Here is a 21,211-nt window from a genome sequence, read left to right on the forward strand (position 1 = left end):
ACTGTGCCATTCAGTCACTATATGGTCTCCGCATGCTGCCAACCCATCCACGCTGTGTCATTCAGCCACTATATGGTCTCCTCAAGCTGCCAACACATCCACGCTGTGTCATTCAGCCACTATATGGTCTCCTCAAGCTGCCAACACATCCACGCTGTGTCATTCAGCCACTATATGGTCTCCTCATGCTGACAAGCTGTTCATGCTGTGTCATTCAGTCACTATATGGTCTCCTCATGCTGCCAACACCTCCACGCTGTGTCATTCAGCCACTATATGGTCTCCTCATGCTGACCAGCTGTCCATGCTGTGTCATTCAGCTACTATATGGTGTCCTCATGCTTCAGCTTCATCCAAGCTGTGTCATTCAGCCACTATATGGTCTCCTCATGCTGCCAACACCTCCACGCTATGTCATTCAGCCACTATATGGTGTCCTCATGCTGCCAACACCTCCACGCTGTGCCATTCAGCCACTATATGGTGTCCTCATGCTGCCAACACCTCCACGCTGTGCCAATCAGCCACTATATGGTGTCCTCATGCGGCCAACACCTCCACACTGTGTCATTCAGCCACTATATGGTGTCCTCATGCTGCCAACACCTCCACGCTGTGTCATTCAGCCACTATATGGTCTCCTCATGCTGCCAACATCTCCACGATATGTCATTCAGCCACTATATGGTGTCCTCATGCTGCCAATACCTCCACGCTGTGCCATTAAGCCACTATATGGTCTCCTCTTGCTGCCAACATGTCCACGCTATGTTATTCAGTCACTATATGGTCTCCTGACACTGATGCCACCACCAGGCTCTGTAATTGTGCTGCTGTGCGGCAGTGATTCTAAGAGTGATGCCGGTAATCTGCATGCTATTCTGAATAACAGTATTATTTCACTAACCCAGCACACTCCATATGCGTTTTAGGACACAGCCTACATACAGCCTATAGAGGCTGTATGTAGGCTAGAAATAGCCTTTTTTAATAGCGATTCGCCACAAATTTTTTTTAAACAAAACCAACTTTTTCGGAAAATTCGGCGAATCGACCAGATAGAATTTTTGAAAAGTTCGCTCATCTCTAATTATTACATTATGCATACAAAATAAATACCAACTGGCAAAAAGGTGCGACAAGGAGCAGTCACTGGATAAAGGTTAAAATGAGAACTTACAATAAATCATGTATAAGAATATACAATATAGTGATTATATAATGGCATTAGTAGGTAAAAGAAGATGTGTTATGTACCCTGTAGGTGTGTGGCGGGGTGTAATGAGGAAGCATATTGGTAGCGAAGCGGTCATTGGGGTTTGGTGGGTGTGGTCTGGCGCCCTGTATGATTCATTTATTATCCATGTCTGGGTTTGCTCTTTGACTTACTCTGTTCACTTTATGCATGCTCATTGTGTATTTTTGCCTGGCATGTTTTATTGTAGTACTCTGGTGCCTTTGTGTTATGTTTTTTAAGCTTTTGCGTTGAACTAAGAAAGATATACATATTTTTTTGGGCATTTCGTGTGTGGTGCGCTATTTTCTTCTTTAGGTGTTGATGGACATATTTATATATAGAAGAGATGGAGGTAGATATCACTACCAGTAGATCGCCACTTACCCCCTCGTGACGTCACGCCACGCCCCGTCTATGGGAGAAGGCGTGACAACTTTTTATAGCAATCCATTTAATTACTAATACTGTTCAGTGCTATGCATAGGGCATAGCACTGATCAGTGTTATTGGTCATCTTCTGCTCTGGTCTGCTCGATCTCAGACCAGAGCAAAAGACCCCTAGAAAAAGACCACGGGCGATCCGATCATCCATTTTAACGCCACAGATGCGGCATCTGAGGGGTTAATGGTGGACATCAGCGCAATCACTGATGTCCGCCGTTACTGGCATGTCCCTGGCTGCTGATAGCAGACAGGACCTGCTGCGCTTGATGCGAGTGCTGTTCTGGTGCTTGTGTCATGTATAGGACATAAATGTACGTCCTGCTGCAGTAAGTACCAGGGCACCAGGATGTAAATTTACGTCCTGTATCGTTAAGGGGTTAAACGACATTGAAATATACTACAGTATGATAAATAATTGGTGAATTGCTACCAAAAGCCCCTACATTCATTTTTTTAAAAGCCCCAAATATATAGCGCCCACCATAAAATAACCAAATATAAAAAAAACCTTATGCTGAGGGGTGTGGCCTGAATGCTGTAGTGAGTTGAAGCGTCCCGTAGGAGCTCCTGCTACCCCTGCCTAATTACCCTGTAATTAGGCTGTGGAGGTTTTGGGGAGCGGTCGGCTTCCACGGCCTGTGAGTCCTGGTCCCGGTCAGAGTGGTGCTGTGAAGCTCCGATGCGGCGGTGGTCTGGTGGTGAGGTCCTGCTTGTCCAGGGCTACGGTGGTAAGTGAGGTGGTTTGGTCCCTCCTGGCCTTGTTGGATCCTGGGTTTTCGGCCATCCCTGGAGCTGGGCACCATCTTAAGCCTTCGTGGGTGGGGGCCTCTGCATGTTGCCGTGGTTACTCCCGCTGCGGCTGGCTGGTGGCTGCGGTGAAGGTGAAGTGTGGCATTTCTCCTGCTGGAAGCTCCTACTGCTGGGGAACAGAGTGGATATGATCTCCTTCTGCTTGCTGCAGTATCTACCCAGTGACCCTTTCTCCGGCCATCCATCTCAGGCTGCCTGCTGCTGTCCTACCTACACGTAGAGGTGCCTCACTGGAGTTCTCCTGTACATGCTGGTAGAGCTCTCCCTGGACTGCTAGCTGCCTTGCAATTTGTGAGTACCCTGAGGAAGTATGACTGCTGAGACTTGTGGTGCCTTACCTATTTACTGAAGATTGCATTGCAATATAGACCTGTAGGGGAGACAAGTGCTCCTGGGACTATAATACTAGTGCCTTTCTACCTGATCTGTGTACCCTGCTAGCCATGGGTGGCCCCCGTGGTCGTCACAGAAATAAGAAATCTAAACTGAATGCTGAAGCCTCTCGGCCGACCTCTGAGGAGGATGCCCTTCTTTGATGATGGACCCTCCCGTTCTTGTGGCCCTTCTCACCAAGATTCTGGTGCTCAGACCCCACTTCCTGCTAAAGTATCTGTGCAGGCGGAGAAAGTGCTGAGCCAATTCTCCAGATCACCGGAAAAGCCTAGGGGTGACTCTCCTGATCCACCTCTGTCCTTATTTGAGGGTTCTCCAACACCTCCGCAGCAATTGTCCCCTGAAAAACCTGTTTATGACGCTGCTACTCTGGACCAGAGGTTCTCTGGAATTATGACTGCCTTTACATCCTGTCAATCCATCATGGTGACTAAAGTAGATGAACTGCGGCAGGAATTTGTTATTCTGCGTCATGAGACACAGAAGATATGTGAGCGCACACAGGAGGTGGAGCGCAGGGTCTCTACGGTGGAAAATACTTTTCATCCTTTGCCGGACAGAGTGGATTCCCTACAGCGCCAGATGACTGGAGTGCTGGGCCGCATGGATGATATGGAGAACCGCCTGCGGCGCAACAATATCCGCCTGGGGGGCCTCCCTGAAAAGATGGAAGGGAATGATCCTGTGCTCTTCCTTGAAACCTGGTTGAAGGAGATTCTTCCGGTGGACACCTTCTCTCCCTCCTTCTCCATTGAACGGGCCCATAGAGTCCCTGTTAGACCTCCTTCTCCTGGGGTTCCCCCATGTCCTTTTCTGGCCAAGCTTTTACACTTCAAGTGCAGAGATGCTGTTTTATGAGCTGTTAGACTTAAGGGGGAGGTCATTTCTGAAGGGAGCAGAGTGTTCTTCTATCCTGGCTTTTCTGTGGAGGTATGCAAGCAACGGGTGAAGTTCATGGGACAGTTCTTTTTATGCTTTGTTGCATTTGTTTATGAGTTTGGTGTTTGTTCCCCATCTGTCTTTCTGTTGTATGTGTGCTTTGTGTGTGGTCCTGGTGGTCCTTCCTTCCTAATCTTGGTTTGCCTTTGCTTCTTCCTGTTGGTATATGGCTGTGTGTAGTGATGGGGGCCCTAAAAGTTGTTAGCTGGAATGTTCGGGGCTTAACTCCAAGTTCAAGAGGGCCTTATGTCTAGACTTTGTGAAATGCCAGTCGCCTCACATTATTTGCTTGCAGGAGACTCATATTACGGGCCGGAAGGTACTTGCCCTGAAGAGGGCATGGATAGCTAGGGGATATCATGCCTCCTATTCTAGTTATGCCAATCTCTGTTTTGATTACTAAGTCCCTGCCACTGGTTGTTTCCCAAGTAGCTTGTGACCACTTTGGGAGGTTTGTGATATTGCACTGTTCTATGGGCTCTTTTTCATTTGTTCTTTTTTCTGTTTATGTACCTCCTCCTTTTCAGATCTCTGTGTTGGAGTCAATTACTAACAAACTATTGTTACGCCGAGCGTTCCGGGTCCCTGCTCCTCCCCGGAGCACTCGCGGCGTTCCCCTCTCTGCAGCGCCCCGGTCAGACCCGCTGACCGGGAGCGCTGCACTGACACTGCCGACGGGGATGCGATTTGCATAGCGGGACGTGCCCGCTCGCGGATCGCATCCCAATCCACTTACTTGTCCCGGTCCCCGGCTGTCACGTCCTGGCGCGTGCGGCTCCGCTCCCTAGGGCGCCCGCGCGCCAGCTCTCTAAGATTTAAAGGGCCAGTGCACCAATGATTGGTGCCCTGCCCAATCAGTCTAATTAGCTCCCACCTGCTCCACGCCTCACTTCCCCTTCCCAGCATTGCCGGATCTTGTTGCCCTTGTGCCTAGTGAAAACGTTTCCTGTGATTGCCTTACCAGTGTTTCCAGACCCTCTGCCGTTACCATTGACAACGAACCTTGCCGCCTGCCCTGACCTTCTGCTACGTTTGACCTCGCCTCTGTCTAGTCCTTCTGTCCCAGGTCTTCTCAGCAGTCAGCGAGGTTGAGCCGTTACCGGTGGATACGACCTGGTTGCTACCGCCGCAGCAAGACCATCCTGCTTTGCGGCGGGCTCTGGTGAATACCAGTAGCAGCTTAGACCCGGTCCACCAGTACGGTCCACACCAATCCCTCGCTGACACAGAGGATCCACATCCAGCCTGCCGAATCCTAACAGTAGATCCGGCCATGGATCCCGCTGAGGTGCCGCTGCCAAGTCTCGCTGACCTATCCACGGTGGTCGCCCAGCAATCCCAACAGATCGCCCAACAAGGACAGCAGCTGACGCAGTTGACCGCCATGCTACAGCAACTTCTGCCACAGCTACAGCAGCAACCATCTCCTCCGCCAGCTCCTGCACCTCCTCCGCAGCGAGTGGCCGCTCCTAACCTCCGCTTGTCCTTGCTGGAAAAATACGATGGGGACTCTAAACTCTGCCGTGGTTTCCTGTCTCAATGTTCCCTACATTTGGAAATGTTGTCGAACCAATTTCCCACAGAGCGGTCAAAGGTGGCTTTCGTGGTTAGTCTCCTGTCTGGGAAGGCCTTGTCATGGGCCACACCGCTCTGGGACCGCAATGCCACTGTCCAGTCCTTCTTCGCTGAGGTTTGTAGTGTCTTCGAGGAACCAGCCCGAGCCTCTTCTGCCGAAACTGCCTTGTTGAACCTTGTCCAAGGAGATTCTTCTGTGGGCAAATATGTCATCCAATTTCGTACCCTCGCCTCCGAATTATCTTGGAACAATGAGGCCCTCTGCGCGACCTTCAAAAAGGCTTATCCAGTAACATCAAGGATGTGCTGGCCGCACGAGAAATTCCTGGCAACCTGCATGAACTTATCCATTTGGCCACCCGCATTGACATGCGTTTTTCTGAAAGACACCAGGAGCTCCGCCAGGAAAAGGACCTTGATCTCTGGGCACCTCTCTCCCAGTATCCTTTGCAATCTACCCCCATGCCTCCCGCCGAGGAGGCTATGCAAGTGGATCGGTCTCGCCTGACCCATGAAGAGAGGACTCGCCGCAGAGATAAAAATTTATGTCTGTACTGCACTAGTACCGAACATTTCCTAGTGGATTGCCCTATTCGTCTTCCGCGTCTGGGAAACGCACGCATGCACCCAGCTCACGTGGGAGTGGCGACTCTTGGTGTGAAGTCTGCTTCTCCACGTCTCACTGTGCCCGTGCGGATTTCTCCTTCTGCCAACTCCTCCTTCTCAGCTGTGGCCTTCTTGGACTCTGGTTCTGCGGGAAATTTTATTTTGGCCTCTTTAGTTAATAGGTTCAGCATCCCAGTGACCCGTCTCGTCAAGCCGCTCTACATTTCTTCTGTCAACGGAGTAAAATTGGACTGCACTGTGCGTTACCGCACAGAACCCCTGCTTATGAGCATTGGACTGGATCACGAAAAAATTTAATTTTTTTGTTCTGCCCAACTGCACCTCTGAAGTCCTCCTTGGTCTGCCATGGCTCCAACGTCATTCTCCCACCCTTGACTGGACCACTGGGAGATCAAGAATTGGGGTCCTTCTTGTCACAAACGATGCCTCACATCTGCTCCCACTTGTCTAACTCCTGAGGTTCCATCCATACCGGCTCCTCCCAAGGCTTACCAGGATATATTCGGCAAAAAGCAAGTTGGGATTTTGCCTCCTCATTGCCCCCTTCCTGGTAACACTCTGCCCCGTGGCAAGCCCTCTGCCCCCTCTGCCCCCTCTGCCCCCCTCCCCATTCCCACTTCTTCTGGATTGCCTGCCATTGTTGAAGTTACCCAGGACTTCTCTGTCATCCGGAAGGAAACTCAAGAATCGCTCCAAATGGCCTCGTCTCATGTGAAGGGACAAGCAGACAATAAGAGGGGGAGACCTAAGGGGGGGGGGGTACTGTTACGCCAAGCGCTCCAGGTCCCTGCTCCTCCCCGGAGCGCTCGCGGCGTTCCCCTCTCTGCAACGCCCCGGTCAGACCCGCTGACCGGGAGCGCTGCACTGACACTGCCGATGGGGATGCGATTCGCATAGCGGGACGCGCCCGCTCACGGATCGCATCCCAATCCACTTACTTGTCCCGGTCCCCGGCTGTCACATCCTGGCGCGTGCGGCTCCGCTACCTAGGGCGCGCGCGCGCCAGCTCTCTGAGATTTAAAGGGCCAGTGCACTAATGATTGGTGCCTGGCCCAATCAGTCTAATTAGCTTCCACCTGCTCCACGCCTTTATAGCCTCACTTCACCTTCCCAGCATTGCCGGATCTTGTTGCCCTTGTGCCTAGTGAAAGCGTTTCCTGTGATTGCCTTACCAGTGTTTCCAGACCTTCTGCCATTACCATTGACTACGAACCTTGCCGCCTGTCCTGACCTTCTGCTACGTCTGACCTCGCCTCTGTCTAGTCCTTCTGTTCCACGTCTTCTCAGCAGTAAGCGAGGTTGAGCCGTTACCGGTGGATACGACCTGATAGCTACCGCCGCAGCAAGACCATCCCGCTTTGCGGCGGGCTCTGGTGAATACCAGTAGCAGCTTAGACCCGGTCCACCGGTACGGTCCACGCCAATCCCTCGCTGACACAGAAGATCCACATCCAGCCTGCCAAATCCTAACAAATCCTTTTCCCTCTGACCCTGTTTTATTTGTAGGAGATTTCAATGTAATTCCTGATCCCCAGCTCGACCGCACCACTGCTGCTGACCCTGACTCCTCATCTTTTAATACCTGGCGCATGGCATTGGGTCTGACTGACCTCTGGAAGTAGAAATACCCGACTGCATCTGCCTTCTCCTTCTACTCTGCTGCTCATAGATCCATCTATAGCAATGATCTGGCTCTGGCATCTGAGGATCTCCTCCAGGCAGTAAGAGAGGTTTCCTACACCACTAGGGGGATCTCAGACCACTCTGCTATATTGGTAGCTCTCAATCTTGGTTATAGCCCCCCTTCCCGTCTCTGGCACATGCACCCTGGTTGGCTACAGGCTGAGATGGTGGTGGAAGCTTTAGGGGTTGCCCATACTGAGTACTGGGAGCATAATGCTCTTTATCCTGATCTTTTTGTTCAATGGGATGCATACAAGAGCCATGATCAGGGGTGCTTTTATAGCGGGGGTAGCAGGTCAGAGGAACATCAGATTAGCCATGGAAGTTTTTGCAGGAAGTTAGTGCTTTGGAGGCGCCATATATAAGGGATCCTACCCCTGCTCATGAGAGTGTGTGGGCTAAAGCTCAGAGGTCTCTTTTGGTTGTCCAGGAGGATAGGGTCCAATTGAGATTGGCAGATAGGGTAGCAGCCCTTGTTGCATTTGGCGATAAGAATAGGAAGCTTTTAGCGTACCTGGCGAAGGCCAGTCGACCTGCTGTTTCTATTTCTTGTATTTGGGAAGGGGACAGGAAGACCTGTCCCTTCCCAAGCTTAGTCGCACTCAGGCGAATGCGTTAGATACCCCTTTCACTGTAGAGGAAGGGGAACAGGCTATTCGGGATCTTCCTCGAGGGAAGACCCGGGGTTTAGATGGGTGATTGGTATGGGATGAATTAGGAGCGACTGGCCTCAAGCGGTGACTGTAGTGCGACAAGTGGTGATTGTAGTGCTCCAGAAGCCAGGAAAGGACCCGTTGCTGCCTGATTCTTATAGCCCTATCTCCCTTTTGAATGTTGATATTAAGATCTTGACTAGAGTGCTGGCTACTCGCCTATACCGGGTCATTGGCTCTCTCATTCATCCTGACCAAACTGGGTTTATGCCAGGTAGGGCTACTAATGTTAATGTAAAACACCTGCAGCTTAATCTCGCAATGGTGGGGTACAGCTTTCCTACTGGGTCGGTGTTTAGTATGGATATTTATAAGGCCTTTGATTCAGTGCTGTGGCCCTATCTATGGGAGGTCCTGGGTGCGTTTGGGTTTGGTCCTCAATTCTGTGCTTGCTATATGACAGCCCCAGGGCTCGTATTTGCACCAATTTGGACATTTCTGACTCCTTCCTCCTGGGTCGTGGAACAAGGCAGGGGTGCCTGCTATCTCCCTTCCTTTTTGCGCTGGCGATTGAGCTGTTGGCAGCGGCCATCCGTAAAGATCCCACTATCTGCGGTATTCCCAGGGAGTCTATTGTGCAGAAGGTTTCCCTTTATGCAGATGACACACTGGTGTATTTAGCGGAAGCAGGGGGTTCCCTAGTGTCTTTTATTGACCTACTTGATCGGTTTAGCTCTATTTCAGGCTTGCGGATCAACTGGGCTAAGTCCTCTCTCATGCCACTCTCGCCTGGAGTCTCCCTTCCCTCCTCTCTTCCGGTGGGGGTGCAAGTGGTCCCCCGCTTTAGATACCTTGGGGTGGAGGTTAATGCATCCCTGGAGGAATATATGTCCCTGAATTTGGAACCACTCTTGAGCTCCACCGTGGAGCAGTTGAAAGCCTGGTCCTCTCTCCCTCTTTCTCTAGCTGGAAGGATCAATATATTTAAAATGATTTACTTGCCTAAATTCCTTTACCTTTTTCATTTGGCTCCCATAGTCTCCCCTAGGACATATTTCAGTAAACTGTGTGGTGCTCTGGGATCGTTCTACTGGCAGGAAAAGTCTCCCAGACTCGGTCCGGCTCTTCTTCTAAACAGCATGGTGGCCTAGCTGCTCCTTATGTATATCACTATTTTCTTGCCTCTCAACTGGTCTATGCAGCGTGGTGGATCGACCTGGATCTGTCGAACTCGGCAACTGCCTTGGCTGGAGAGTTTATGGGTTCCTATGAAGCTCTCACTAACTCGCTCTAGAGGTATCATTCTTACTCCTCCTCTCCTATTCCCCTACAAACTATAGCTAAAGTGTGGTCCGTGGTGACGAGCAAATTCCCACAGCCTCTGGTATCTCCCAGGGTACCCTTGTGGGGGAAGGTACATTTACCTCACTTGAATGGTTTACAGGAGGCCAGTTTCTGGGGTTCTCATGGAGTCAAGTTTGTGATCCATTTTTTCAGGGAGGATCAGGTCTTCTTATGCTTTTTGGACATGAAGGAACATTATGGCATCCCTGAAATGCCTTTTATAGGTATCTACAGTTGAGGTATGCGGTTCAGGCGCAATTTGTCTCTCTGATGTTTACTCCTGCGTTTTCTGATGTGGAGCTTCTCCTGGGCACTACGGACCTTTCAAAACCCCTTACTGAGTCCTATGCTCTCCTCCAGACACTGGGGCCCAGCCAGTTCTCAGAAGCCTATCATAAATAGGTGGCTGATATCCCTGATTTGTCTGAGTGCCAGTGGAAGGAGGTTGACGGCACGTACTATTCCACCATAGTTAATAGTAGGGATATGTTGATTCAGTCAAGGTATGTTTTGAGATTGTATCATACCCCTGCTAAGCTGAAGCGTATAGGTGTTTCCCAATCTGACTTATTTTTTTGCTGTTCTTCAGAAGTCGGTACTTTTTTACATGCGGTTTGGGGATGTCCTGCCATAGTCTAATTTTGGAGGCAGGTGATGAGGTTTTTGGCAGATAATCTTGACTTCTCATTCTTACTTACCCCTGTGATGTGCTTACTGGGAGTTATTAATGAGGGTGTCTCTGGTTCGTACAGACATCTACTGATCCGCTTCTTGTTATTCTGGTAGTAATGACTTGGAAGGATGCTTCCCCTCCCCCTCTGTCTCGTTGGCTTAATATGGTGAACAAATACAGTATGTCCTGTTGTACCAGGCACTGCATGTGAGTCGTAAATGCCCGAAGAAATTTGACAAGATGTGGACCCCCTGACTTTTACTGGATGTGTCGGCTGACCTTCCGTCTGGATTGTCCCACTAGATTTTCTACAGCAGGCTGCTGTTTTTTCAGGGAGGGAGCCGGGTCGGAGGGGTTGGGGTTACTGGGATGTGTGGTTATGTGAGTGTTTGTTTGTCTATTGCTGTGGGGCCTTTCTCCAGATGGTCTTGGGTGCGCACTTCCCTCATGTTAGTGTTTGTCTTTGCTAATCTTCCATTCTTGTCATTGTGATGGAGTCGGCCTATGGATCTACGGAGGCGCTTGTTGTATATTTCACCTTATTGGTGATGTTTGTTAATTAAACTGCAAATTTCAATAAATAAATACTTAAAAAAAAAAAAATAAATAAAAACCCTATGCTATAGTATGGGTACCGAAATAGTAAAGAATAATTCAGCCTTATTATTAGGGAAGAAAAATGTTAGTTTTTTTCCCATGTCGCAAATGCGTAGATTGTCGGAGTTCAAATTACAATGCCCCTGTGGTGTCCCAGTACCGCATTCTGTACGGTACTTGTTATTTATGGGTCCCCATAGCCAGAGTCCCTAGGACTTAGGGATCCCTCTTAGCCAGTCTACCCCTAGTTGCCTCTATTCTAGTGTACAAATCTCTAATTTATGCATAGGTTAATGTAAATAGGATAGTGTATGTAAATAAATGGTTAATTACTTGTTTCCATGGTGACGCAAGGCCTTCGGGTCATGTGGTGCATTCCAAGCCTCACTCTGGATGCGTTCCAGACCTCACTTTGGTATTTCTAGCCTCATTTTGGTTTTATTGTGTGTATAGGACCTGTATAGGAAGTCAGATGATCACCCAGAAGCCTGTGTGACAATGAGTGACAGCTGACCTTGGACCTATCAAATTAGGTTCCGCCCCCTGTCCATATAAGGGACGCGGCAGCCATTTTAGTTCTCTTTGTTCCTGGGTTGCCAAGCGAGCAACATCTCTCTATAGAACCTGCGCTGATAAAAATCATGGTTAGGCCCAAGCCTCGCAGCAACGGCCGATCCTTAGCAAGTATAGAGTGTATCAATCCCCAGACACTCTGCAGGACCACCGGACCTAATCTTCTCCTAAATCTGGACGGATCCACGCACCAATTACCTTGATTCTATTAACCTGCAAAAGACACAAGGTCCACAGTAACTGTCAGTCACTGAAGTCTATACAAGTGTATTACAGAGACTGTTACTGTATTCTGAATGTACCGCAAGTTCAAGAGTAAAGTTTACTTCGGTTCAAGTTTAACTCCAGTGTGGACCTTCAGTCATTACCTGCTACCACAAAGCCTTTTTGGCGTTGCACGAACAGGATTCGGTGTGTGCCTACTACTAATGCCACTAGTGAAAGTGTACTCCCCCCTAGGAAATGAACTTTATTAATGTACTGTGATTTATACTCCGGAGAAAGAGGTTGCTGTGTGGAGGAAGTGCGCATGTAAAGTAAGGGGGAGGCGAACAGTACAGCGGAGTTACAAGTTAGCGCGGGACAACCCGACGCACGTGATCCAGAGACCCCGCCCACCGAGGCTCTCGGTGCCATGGCGGCCATTTTGTCGGAGCCTAGTGCCAGAGATCAACAAATAGAGACATCTCAGCGCGGGAAAAGGCGTGGAGTGCGACAGCGGACTGGAAGCTGTGAGGAACTCGAACAGTACGGAACTCTGAGACATCAGATTGCGGAATTGAAGTCCCACATAGAGTTGCTTCAGCTGCCGATCAACGCACTCAAATTTCAACTAAAGGCTGTTGAGTTTCAGGTCACTGCTCTTAAATTTGAAATCTACGCTCCCAAGTTCCAGATTAAAGAACAACTGCTTATTTCTTTGGGATTTAGGAATCCAAGATCCATTTAAAGGGCCAGCATACTAAATACAGAAATGTCAGAACCTGCAGCCTCGCAGTCCCCGCCTGAACAGCAAGGGGGCACCAGTGGGGTCTCCACCCCAAGTCAGAAGAATGTTGCCAACTTCACCAACGCTCTCGAACTTCACAAGGACACGCTCTACCTGTAATGCCGGCAAGACCTCCAGCACAGGCGGAACAGGTCCCAGCCAATCCACCTTCAATCTCTCCCTATGTGTTGGGAGCCCCAGTTGCTGCACCTGTTTTCTTGGGGAATCCTGTGCTTCCCACCTACAATGGTGACCCTTTTACACTAAGAGACTTTAAAGAAAATTCTACAGCCTCTTTGCATTTTATGCACTTCCCCCTCATCAACAAGTACAGCTGCTTCTGGGACAACTACAGAGATCCGCCTTGGAGGAACTTCGCACCTGGCCAGCGGCCGATAAGGCCACAGTGGGACAGATTTTTGAAGGACTTTCTCAAGTGTTTGAATCTCATTCTCCCTCGGAGGTACGCCTCCGACTCTATGAACGACGACAGAAGCCAGGTGAAACCCTCCGAGCATATGCAGTGGCCTTGCAGAGAGCATTAGAGGCAGTACAGAAGTTGGACGGCATCACGCCCGATCAGGGTAATCGAATTCTGATGGACCGTTTTATAAAAGGAGCGCTAAACAAATGGGACAAGGCCCAACTCAGGATGCTGGCCGTGCAAAATCCCCACATGGCTTTCCCAGCATTTAAAAGACTCGCGGTTAAAGTAATAGAGTCGGGACCTCAAACCGAGTAGAGTAGGGCCCCCACTGCTGAATCTCCGGGGCCCGTGCCCCAGCTGCCTGTGCCTGTCCAATCTGCCCCACCAACACCTTCTTCTAGTCCTTGGACAGCTGACTTACAAGACATTAAACAAGACATTGAACAATTAGCCAAGGCCAAGAAATGGCAGTACGGCCAAATCCTTCTAGATCTGCAAGACCGTCACCTAAGAAGGCTGACCCTCGCCCTGCTACTCCATCTAGTATCCCTCCGGTGAGACCACCTGGGAGTCAGAGACCCGTCTGTAGCTATTGCAATAAGAATGGACACTGGAAGAGCCAATGCTGGGCTTTAAATGGGCGTCCCCTGGGGTCGAGGACCGCACCCCATGAATAGAGATTGAAGGTCCAGAATCAACCAGCGACAAGAAGGGACTGTCTATGTATGTAGCTTCTTGTCCTTATGTACAGGTGATGATCGAAGGTGTCCAGTTACAAGCTCAGGTATCCACTATTCCGAAGGGGTTTTTCTATAAGTACTGGTGCCTAGAAAGGTTATGTGACCCTCAGGAAGCGGAGTTCAGAGTAATTGCAGGAAACGGGAAACCAGTACCCAGGCATGGTTACTGGGAGCCCACGGTACAGGTGGGAAAACATGTGTTAGGGAGAAAAGGGGTGATTGTCACAGATGTTAGAGATGAGGGGGCAGCCAATTCATTTTAGACATGAATATTATGAGGCACTGTTTTGATGATATTGTCTGTGCACTGTATGCATCTCTCCCTCACTTGTCACCCCCAGGCCGGCGAGCTGCACAACACCACCTCAAAACCCTCCAAGCAGAACAGAAGTTCGTAAATCATCAAGGGGAAATCTGTCGTGTAAGGATTCAAGATATCCGAGCCGTTGGTCTACAGCCACAGAGGGAGACGGTTATCTGGTGCAGTGCCCGCCCCGGGGTGAAGAATCAGGATTATCAAGCGCTCTTGGAACCCCTTCTACTGGAAGACTATCCCTTGGTGCGAGCTGCTAGAAGCCTGTTAATCGTATGGAATGGGAAAGTCCCGGTGAGGCTTATTAATCTCTCTCAAGTTGCGGTTCAGCTACCCAAGAACACCCCAGTGGCTGCTCTACACCATCTAGACGTCCGGGATGTGGTCTCGAAGTCACAGCTGATCCAACGAGGACCTGACCAAAATCCTGCGGAACCTTGGTGGAACCAACTACAAATAGGAGACGAAGATACCCCCAAGGAACAGGTGGAAGGAGTCATCCAGGTGGCTAAGAGAAACCAAGAAGCTTTCAGCAAATTCCCCACAGACTTTGGCAGAACAACTATGATCAAACATAGGATTCTCACCGGAGACAATCCACCCATTAAAGAGAGACATTGCCCTGTGGCCCCTGGGATGTATCAGACCATAAAGAAAATGCTTGTGGAGATGAAAGAGGCCGATGTCATCCAGGAAAGTCAGAGTCCGTGGGCTGCACCTTTTGTCCTGGTGAAGAAAAAAGATGGAACTATCCGCTTCTGTGTGCATTACTGAAAGTTGAACAACATAACTCACAAGGATGCCTATCCTCTCCCACGCATCAAAGAATCCTTGACTGCATTGGCGTCTGCCGCCTACTTTTCCACACTGGACCTGACTAGTGGCTACTGGCAGGTGCCGATGGCAGAAGAGGACAGAGAGAAGACCACATTTGTGACCCCTATGGGTCTCTTCGAATTTAAAAGCATGCCCTTTGGACTGTGCAATGCACCCGCTACTTTCCAACGCCTCATGGAGCGATGTTTGGGACATCTAAACTTCCAGAGTGTCCTGTTGTATTTGGATGACGTCATAGTCTACTCTCGAACATATCAAGAACACTTGGATCATCTAAAAGAAGTTTTCCAAGTCCTCATCCGACATGGACTCAAGGTTAAACCTTCCAAATGTCACTTGTTGAAGCCACAAGTGCATTACTTGGGACATGTCATCAGTGCTCAAGTGGTCCAGTCTGATCCAGATAAAGTGAGTACTGTGAAGGAGTGGCCTACACCCAGGACTGTATGAGATGTCCGAAGTTTCCTGGGGTTCGCTGGGTATTACCGGCGTTTCATCCCCCATTTTGCACAAATTGCTGGACCTTTGACTGAATTGCTCAGAGGGACTGCCTGGGATAATTATAATGGGAGACTTCCCATCCAGTGGACTGAAGAACAGGAAGATGCCTTTCGAGCCCTGAAGTATCTCCTCACGGAACCCCCCATTTTGGCATATCCTGACTACAGCCTGCCATTCCGCTTATATACCGACGCAAGCTTTGAAGGTCTGGGGGCAGTCTTATCGCAAGTGCAAGATGGCAAAGAGAGGGTGATCGCCTATGCCAGTCGGCATCTTCGAGGTGCTGAGAAGAATGATGCTAACTATAGCTCCTTCAAGCTGGAACTCTTGGCCCTGGTCTGGGCTATTACTGAGAAGTTTAAAGACTATCTGGCTGCTACTCCCTTCACAGTCTACACCGATAACAACCCCTTGGCCCATTTGAACACTGCTAAGCTCTAACACTGCTCTTGAACGACGGTGGGCCTCTTGGTTGGCCAACTACGATTTCAACATTAAGTACCGCAGTGGAGAAAAACCAATGTTAATGCGAATGTACTTTCTCGCATGGCCCCGGGAGAAGCACCTCCGGCTGAAGATGTGTGGGAAGATGTAGAAATGCCTCCGTTCTACCGAAGGTTTGTGAGCCAGAGTGCTCTAACTGCCCAGGCGGGTGACGGACCTGAATCTCCCAAGTCACTGAAGATCTGTCCACCTGGAAGACCCTACACGACGAAAGCAGAGTTATCGGGGACCTCCTCGACTATTGCCTTCACAAAAAAGTGCCTACTCGGGTGCGCAAGGCCCACGGAGACTTTGAATTGAAGCGGCTGTGGTGGCAGAGAAATTTTCTGTTCCTGCACAAGGGGTTGGTCTACAGGAATTCCCTGGATCCTGTCTCAGGAGACCGCATACACCAAATTGTGGTCCCCAGGAGGGATGCAGCCATGGTTCTGAATGCCTATCATGACCAGTCTGGGCACTACGGGATCCATAAGACAGAGATCAGAAGGAGGTTCTATTGGATTGGGATGCGGGGAGACATCGAGAAGTGGTGTGCTGAGTGCTCCGTCTGCAATGTAATAAAGAACCACCGGAGGGACGCAAGAGCCCCTTTGCATCCCATCTGCACAGAAAGGCTGAATCAAATTGTTGCTTTGGATCACGTGAAGCTGGCCCCCACTCGATCTGGCTATTGTCATGCCCTAACAATGGGGGATCATTACTCCAAGATGGTGGTCGTGGTCCTTGTCAAGGACCTTACCACCAAGACTGCTGCTCAACTCTTCTATCGACATTGGATTCAACCTCTGGGGTGTCCTGAGTCGGTCCTCACGGATCGAGGCACTGCCTTTGAAGCCCAGTTGTTCCAGGAACGGTTGCATGATTGTAAGAAGCTTCGGACTACGCCCTACCACCCCCAAGGAAATGGGCTCTGTGAAAGGGTCAATCAAGTGTTTATCCAGATGCTTAGAGCAGCCTCTGTCTTGAAGCACGAAGAGTGGCCTCAGCTGTTGCCTGACCTCCTGGAAATTTACAGCAACACTGTTCACTGCTCTACGGGGTATACACCCTTTTTCTTGATGATAGGCTGACATGGCCAATTGCCAAAGGATCGAACCTTCGGGTTACAGGCACCTTTCAACAATTCTCCTCAGGCTTCTTAAGGCTGGGTGTCAGAGCACCGACGAAGAATTGAGGAGGCCAAAGACATCGTTGAGAAGAAGATGGGTGAAGTTCATGAACGCCAGCAGAAAGATTATAATCGACATGCTTCGGCTCAGCCCTCATAAAGTGTGGCTCAGAAAATTTCCTAGGACCCATAAACTGGACTCGTTGTGGGAGACGGAACCATACACTAGAACTTCCATTCCTTATCCTTGTACGAGATACAGAAAGATGGGTTCGAGCCACAGGTGGTCCACAGAAATAGGATCAAGGCGTGCCTGAAAGAAGATATGCTTGGACCACCTCTTTCTTCTCCTCCTGATCCTCCTGGTACTTCTACTCCACCTCCAACAAGGCCAGTGAGAGAATATGTGCCAGGAGAAGGAATTCATCCCACTATGGACATTCCTTTGTTCCCATCTTAGCAGCCTACCATGTATTGGGGAATACCGTTTCCAGCTCCATCCAGCCAGCCACCACTGGTTGTTCCGCCCAGAGAAGTGTCAATCGGTGATTCATCTAATCATTTGTCACAGGATGTTACTCCCTGGCAACCACCATTGGTTGCCACACCAGTCATCAGTTCTACTCCTGTGACCGCTCCAGGTCTTGATGCCTCTACTCCGTCTGCCTTCAGGGAACCCTTCAGTCCAATTGAAGATACTGGTCCTATTCCCAGCTCTCCAGCTGGTCCCTCAGGGACTGAAGCTCTGGGAGAATTCTCAAGTGAAGGAACTCCTGATGAATCGGAGGTGGTGTTGCGGCAGTCTCAAAGGTCTACACAAGGCAAACTATCTATCAGGTACCAGGACTCACATTTAGTGCCTGCACACATAGTACCTTCAATGACCCACTTCAATGCTCTACCTATCAACTTTCAGTACTCAAACTTTCTCACTTAGATGTACTACTTCAAAATTTCTCTAGTACATATATAAAATAAATATCTCACTTAAAGAAACAAAACACTTTAGGGAATTGTAGCATATTAATACTCAATTCCTGCCATTGTTAGGTACACACTTCTTTTCTTTATTCAATTGCGTGTGTGAGATGTTCTGCCTGGCCACTAGATACTCTTTCAAATACAGAAATAAAACACGTAATTCCAAGAATAACCTAGTAGGTTGTTTTGAAAGTGCTCTAGGGATAAGTAGCGTGTAGTTGATAGACCCTGGCAGCCACCCTTACTGTGACCTAGCTTAGGGCTAGCCAGTATACCTTTCGTGTACTAACTAACAGGTAACTTATTGTTGGCGAATAGAATGTGTGAGATAATACAAATGTTAGCTTAAAACTAACTGTATAGAGAGCTGTACTAATGTTCAGTTTAGCCTCATAGAAATGATGTAGAGGCCTAATAGAAATGTCTTAGGCAGTTATCTAATTGTCTAGTGAAGCCTATTTGTCTAGTGAGCTTCAAATGTATCATACGTTTGATAGAATTGTATAGAAAGCAAGAAACAAAATGTCTAGATAGCTTCTTTAAATGTCTAGATAGCATTCAAATGTCTAGATAGCATTTAAATGTCTAGATAGCATTCACGTGTCTAGATAGCATTTCATTGTCTAGATAGCATTCAAATGTCTAGATAGCATCAAAGTGTGTTTAGTCTACTTGGGATGTGTAGCAGATGTTCAGATCATCCTGTTCTATAGCATCCTGTTCTAGTCCTGGTCCCTCTGTCTCAGGGGACAGACGTCGAGGCCGACTTATCTTTAGTAAGGGGGTTTGTGGTGTCCCAGTACCGCATTCTATACGGTACTTGTTATTTATGGGTCCCCATAGCCAGAGTCCCTAGGACTAAGGGATCCCTCTTAGCCAGTCTACCCCTAGTTGCCTCTATTCTAGTGTACAAATATCTAATTTATGCATAGGTTAATGTAAATAGGATAGTATATGTAAATAAATGGTTAATTATTTGTTTCCATGGCGAAGCAAGGCCTTCGGGTCATGTGGTGCGTTCCAAGCCTCACTCTGGATGCGTTCCAGACCTCACTTTGGTATTTCTAGCCTCGTTTTGGTTTTATTGTGCGTATAGGACCTGTATGGGAAGTCAGATGATCACCCAGAAGCCTGTGTGACGGTGAGTGACAGCTGACCTTGGACCTACCAAATTAGGTTCCGCCCCCTGTCCATATAAGGGACGCGGCAGCCATTTTAGTTCTCTTTGTTCCTGGGTTGCTAAGCGAGCAACATCTCTCTATAGAACCTGCGCTGCTAAAAACCGTGGTTAGGCCCAAGCCTCGCAGCAATGGCCGATCCTTAGCAAATATAGAGTGTATCAATCCCCAGACACTCTGCGGGACCACCGGACCTAATCTTCCCCTAAATCCGGACGGATCCACGCACCAATTAGCTTGATTCTATTTGCCTGCAAAAGACGCAAGATCCACAGCAACGGGAACGGGTGTGACGTCACACAGGGGCGGAGTCCAGACGTCACAGACTTCCGTTACCGGCGTCGCGACTCAGACCCTCCAGTGGTTCCGATATCTAGGGTGGGAGTACCCCTTTAACACTACTTAAAGGGGTACTCCAGTGGAAAACATTTTTTAATCAACTGATACCAGAAAGTTATACAAGTTTGTAAATTGCTTCTATTTAAACATCTTAATCCTTCCAGTACTTATCAGCTGCTGTATGTTCCACAGGAAGTTCTTTTCTTTTTGATTTTTTTTTCTGTCTGACCACAGTGCTCTCTGCGGACACCTCTGTCCATTTTAGGAACTGCCCAGAAGAGGAGAAAATCCCCATAACCAACCTCTCCTGCTCTGGACAGTTCTTGATACAAACAGTGGTGGCAGCAGAGAGCACTGTGGTCAGACTGGAAAGAACAACACAACTTCCTGTGGAGCATATAGCAACTGATAAGTACTGGAAGGATTAATATTTTTAAATAGAAGTAATTTACAAATTGGTGTAACTTTCTGGCACCAGCTGATTTAAAAGCCTTTAATGGGAGCTACGCAAATTGCATACATCACCCACATGAGCTATTTGTGGCTTCCCAAAAGGTCCCAAATGAATGTACCCTTTAAAGCTGTCATACAGTATGAATCGCCGCTCTTGAAAAACTCCCTCTTATGTCTCTTTTTCAGGTAATTTGTTACCTCTGGATCAGGAGGTGGAGTGGAGTAAGGACCTAAAGCTCATGGACAGGATTGTCGCAGCGGAACGCTTTGTACAGTCATCTGATTTCATTTTTCCAATATTTGTCTATAGGTGAGTGACCAATAGAAGTGACCGATGTTAGTGACCAATGTTAGTGACCATTATAAGTGACCAATGTTAGTGACAAATATATGTGATCAATACACGTGACTAATGTAAGTGACCAATACACATGACCAATACAAGTAACCAATACAGGCAACCAATATAAGTGACCAATGTAAGTGTCCAATATAAGTGACCAATGTTAGTGACCGTTATAAGTGACCAATGTAAGTGACCGATATAAGTGACCAATGTTAGTGACCGATATAAGTGACCTGGATGGTTACAGTATAGGGCAGAATAATACACAGATCAACACCATACCGTACTATACAGACAACCACATCATACAGTATTATACACACAACCACATCATACTGTACTATACACACAACCACACCATACTGTACTATACACACAACCACATCATACTGTACTATACACACAACCACATCATACTGTACTATACATACAACCACATCATACAGTACTATACACACAACCACACCATACTGTACTATACACACAACCACATCATACTGTACTATACATACAACCACATCATACAGTACTATACACACAACCACACCATACTGTATATATACACACAACCACATCATACTGTACAATACACACAACCACACCATACTATACTATACACACAACCACATCATACTGTACAATACACACAACCACACCATACTGTACTATACACACAACCACATCATACTGTACTATACACGCAACCACATCATACTGTACTATACACACAACCACATCATACTGTACTAAACACACAACCACATCATACTGTACTATACACACAACCACATCATACTATACTATACACACAACCACACCATACTATACTATACACACAACCACATCATACTATACTATACACACAGCCACATCATACTGTACTATACACACAACCACGTCGTACTGTACTATACACACAACCACATCATACTGTACTATACACACAAC

General features: G+C 48.4%; 1 protein-coding gene across 1 annotated transcript in view; it reads left to right on the forward strand.

Moving 5' to 3' along the window:
• Nucleotides 1–21,211, forward strand: part of LOC130284288 (uncharacterized) — a 74,441-nt gene that overhangs the window by 39,358 nt on the left and 13,872 nt on the right. Inside the window, exon 2 of the mRNA XM_056534503.1 lies at nt 20,104–20,227. Coding sequence (XP_056390478.1) covers nt 20,104–20,227 — 124 coding nt within the window. The remainder of the gene's footprint in view (nt 1–20,103; nt 20,228–21,211) is intronic.

Source organism: Hyla sarda, chromosome 8 (genome assembly GCF_029499605.1).
Source record: "Hyla sarda isolate aHylSar1 chromosome 8, aHylSar1.hap1, whole genome shotgun sequence".
In the NCBI taxonomy this organism is placed as follows: Eukaryota; Metazoa; Chordata; class Amphibia; order Anura; family Hylidae; genus Hyla; species Hyla sarda.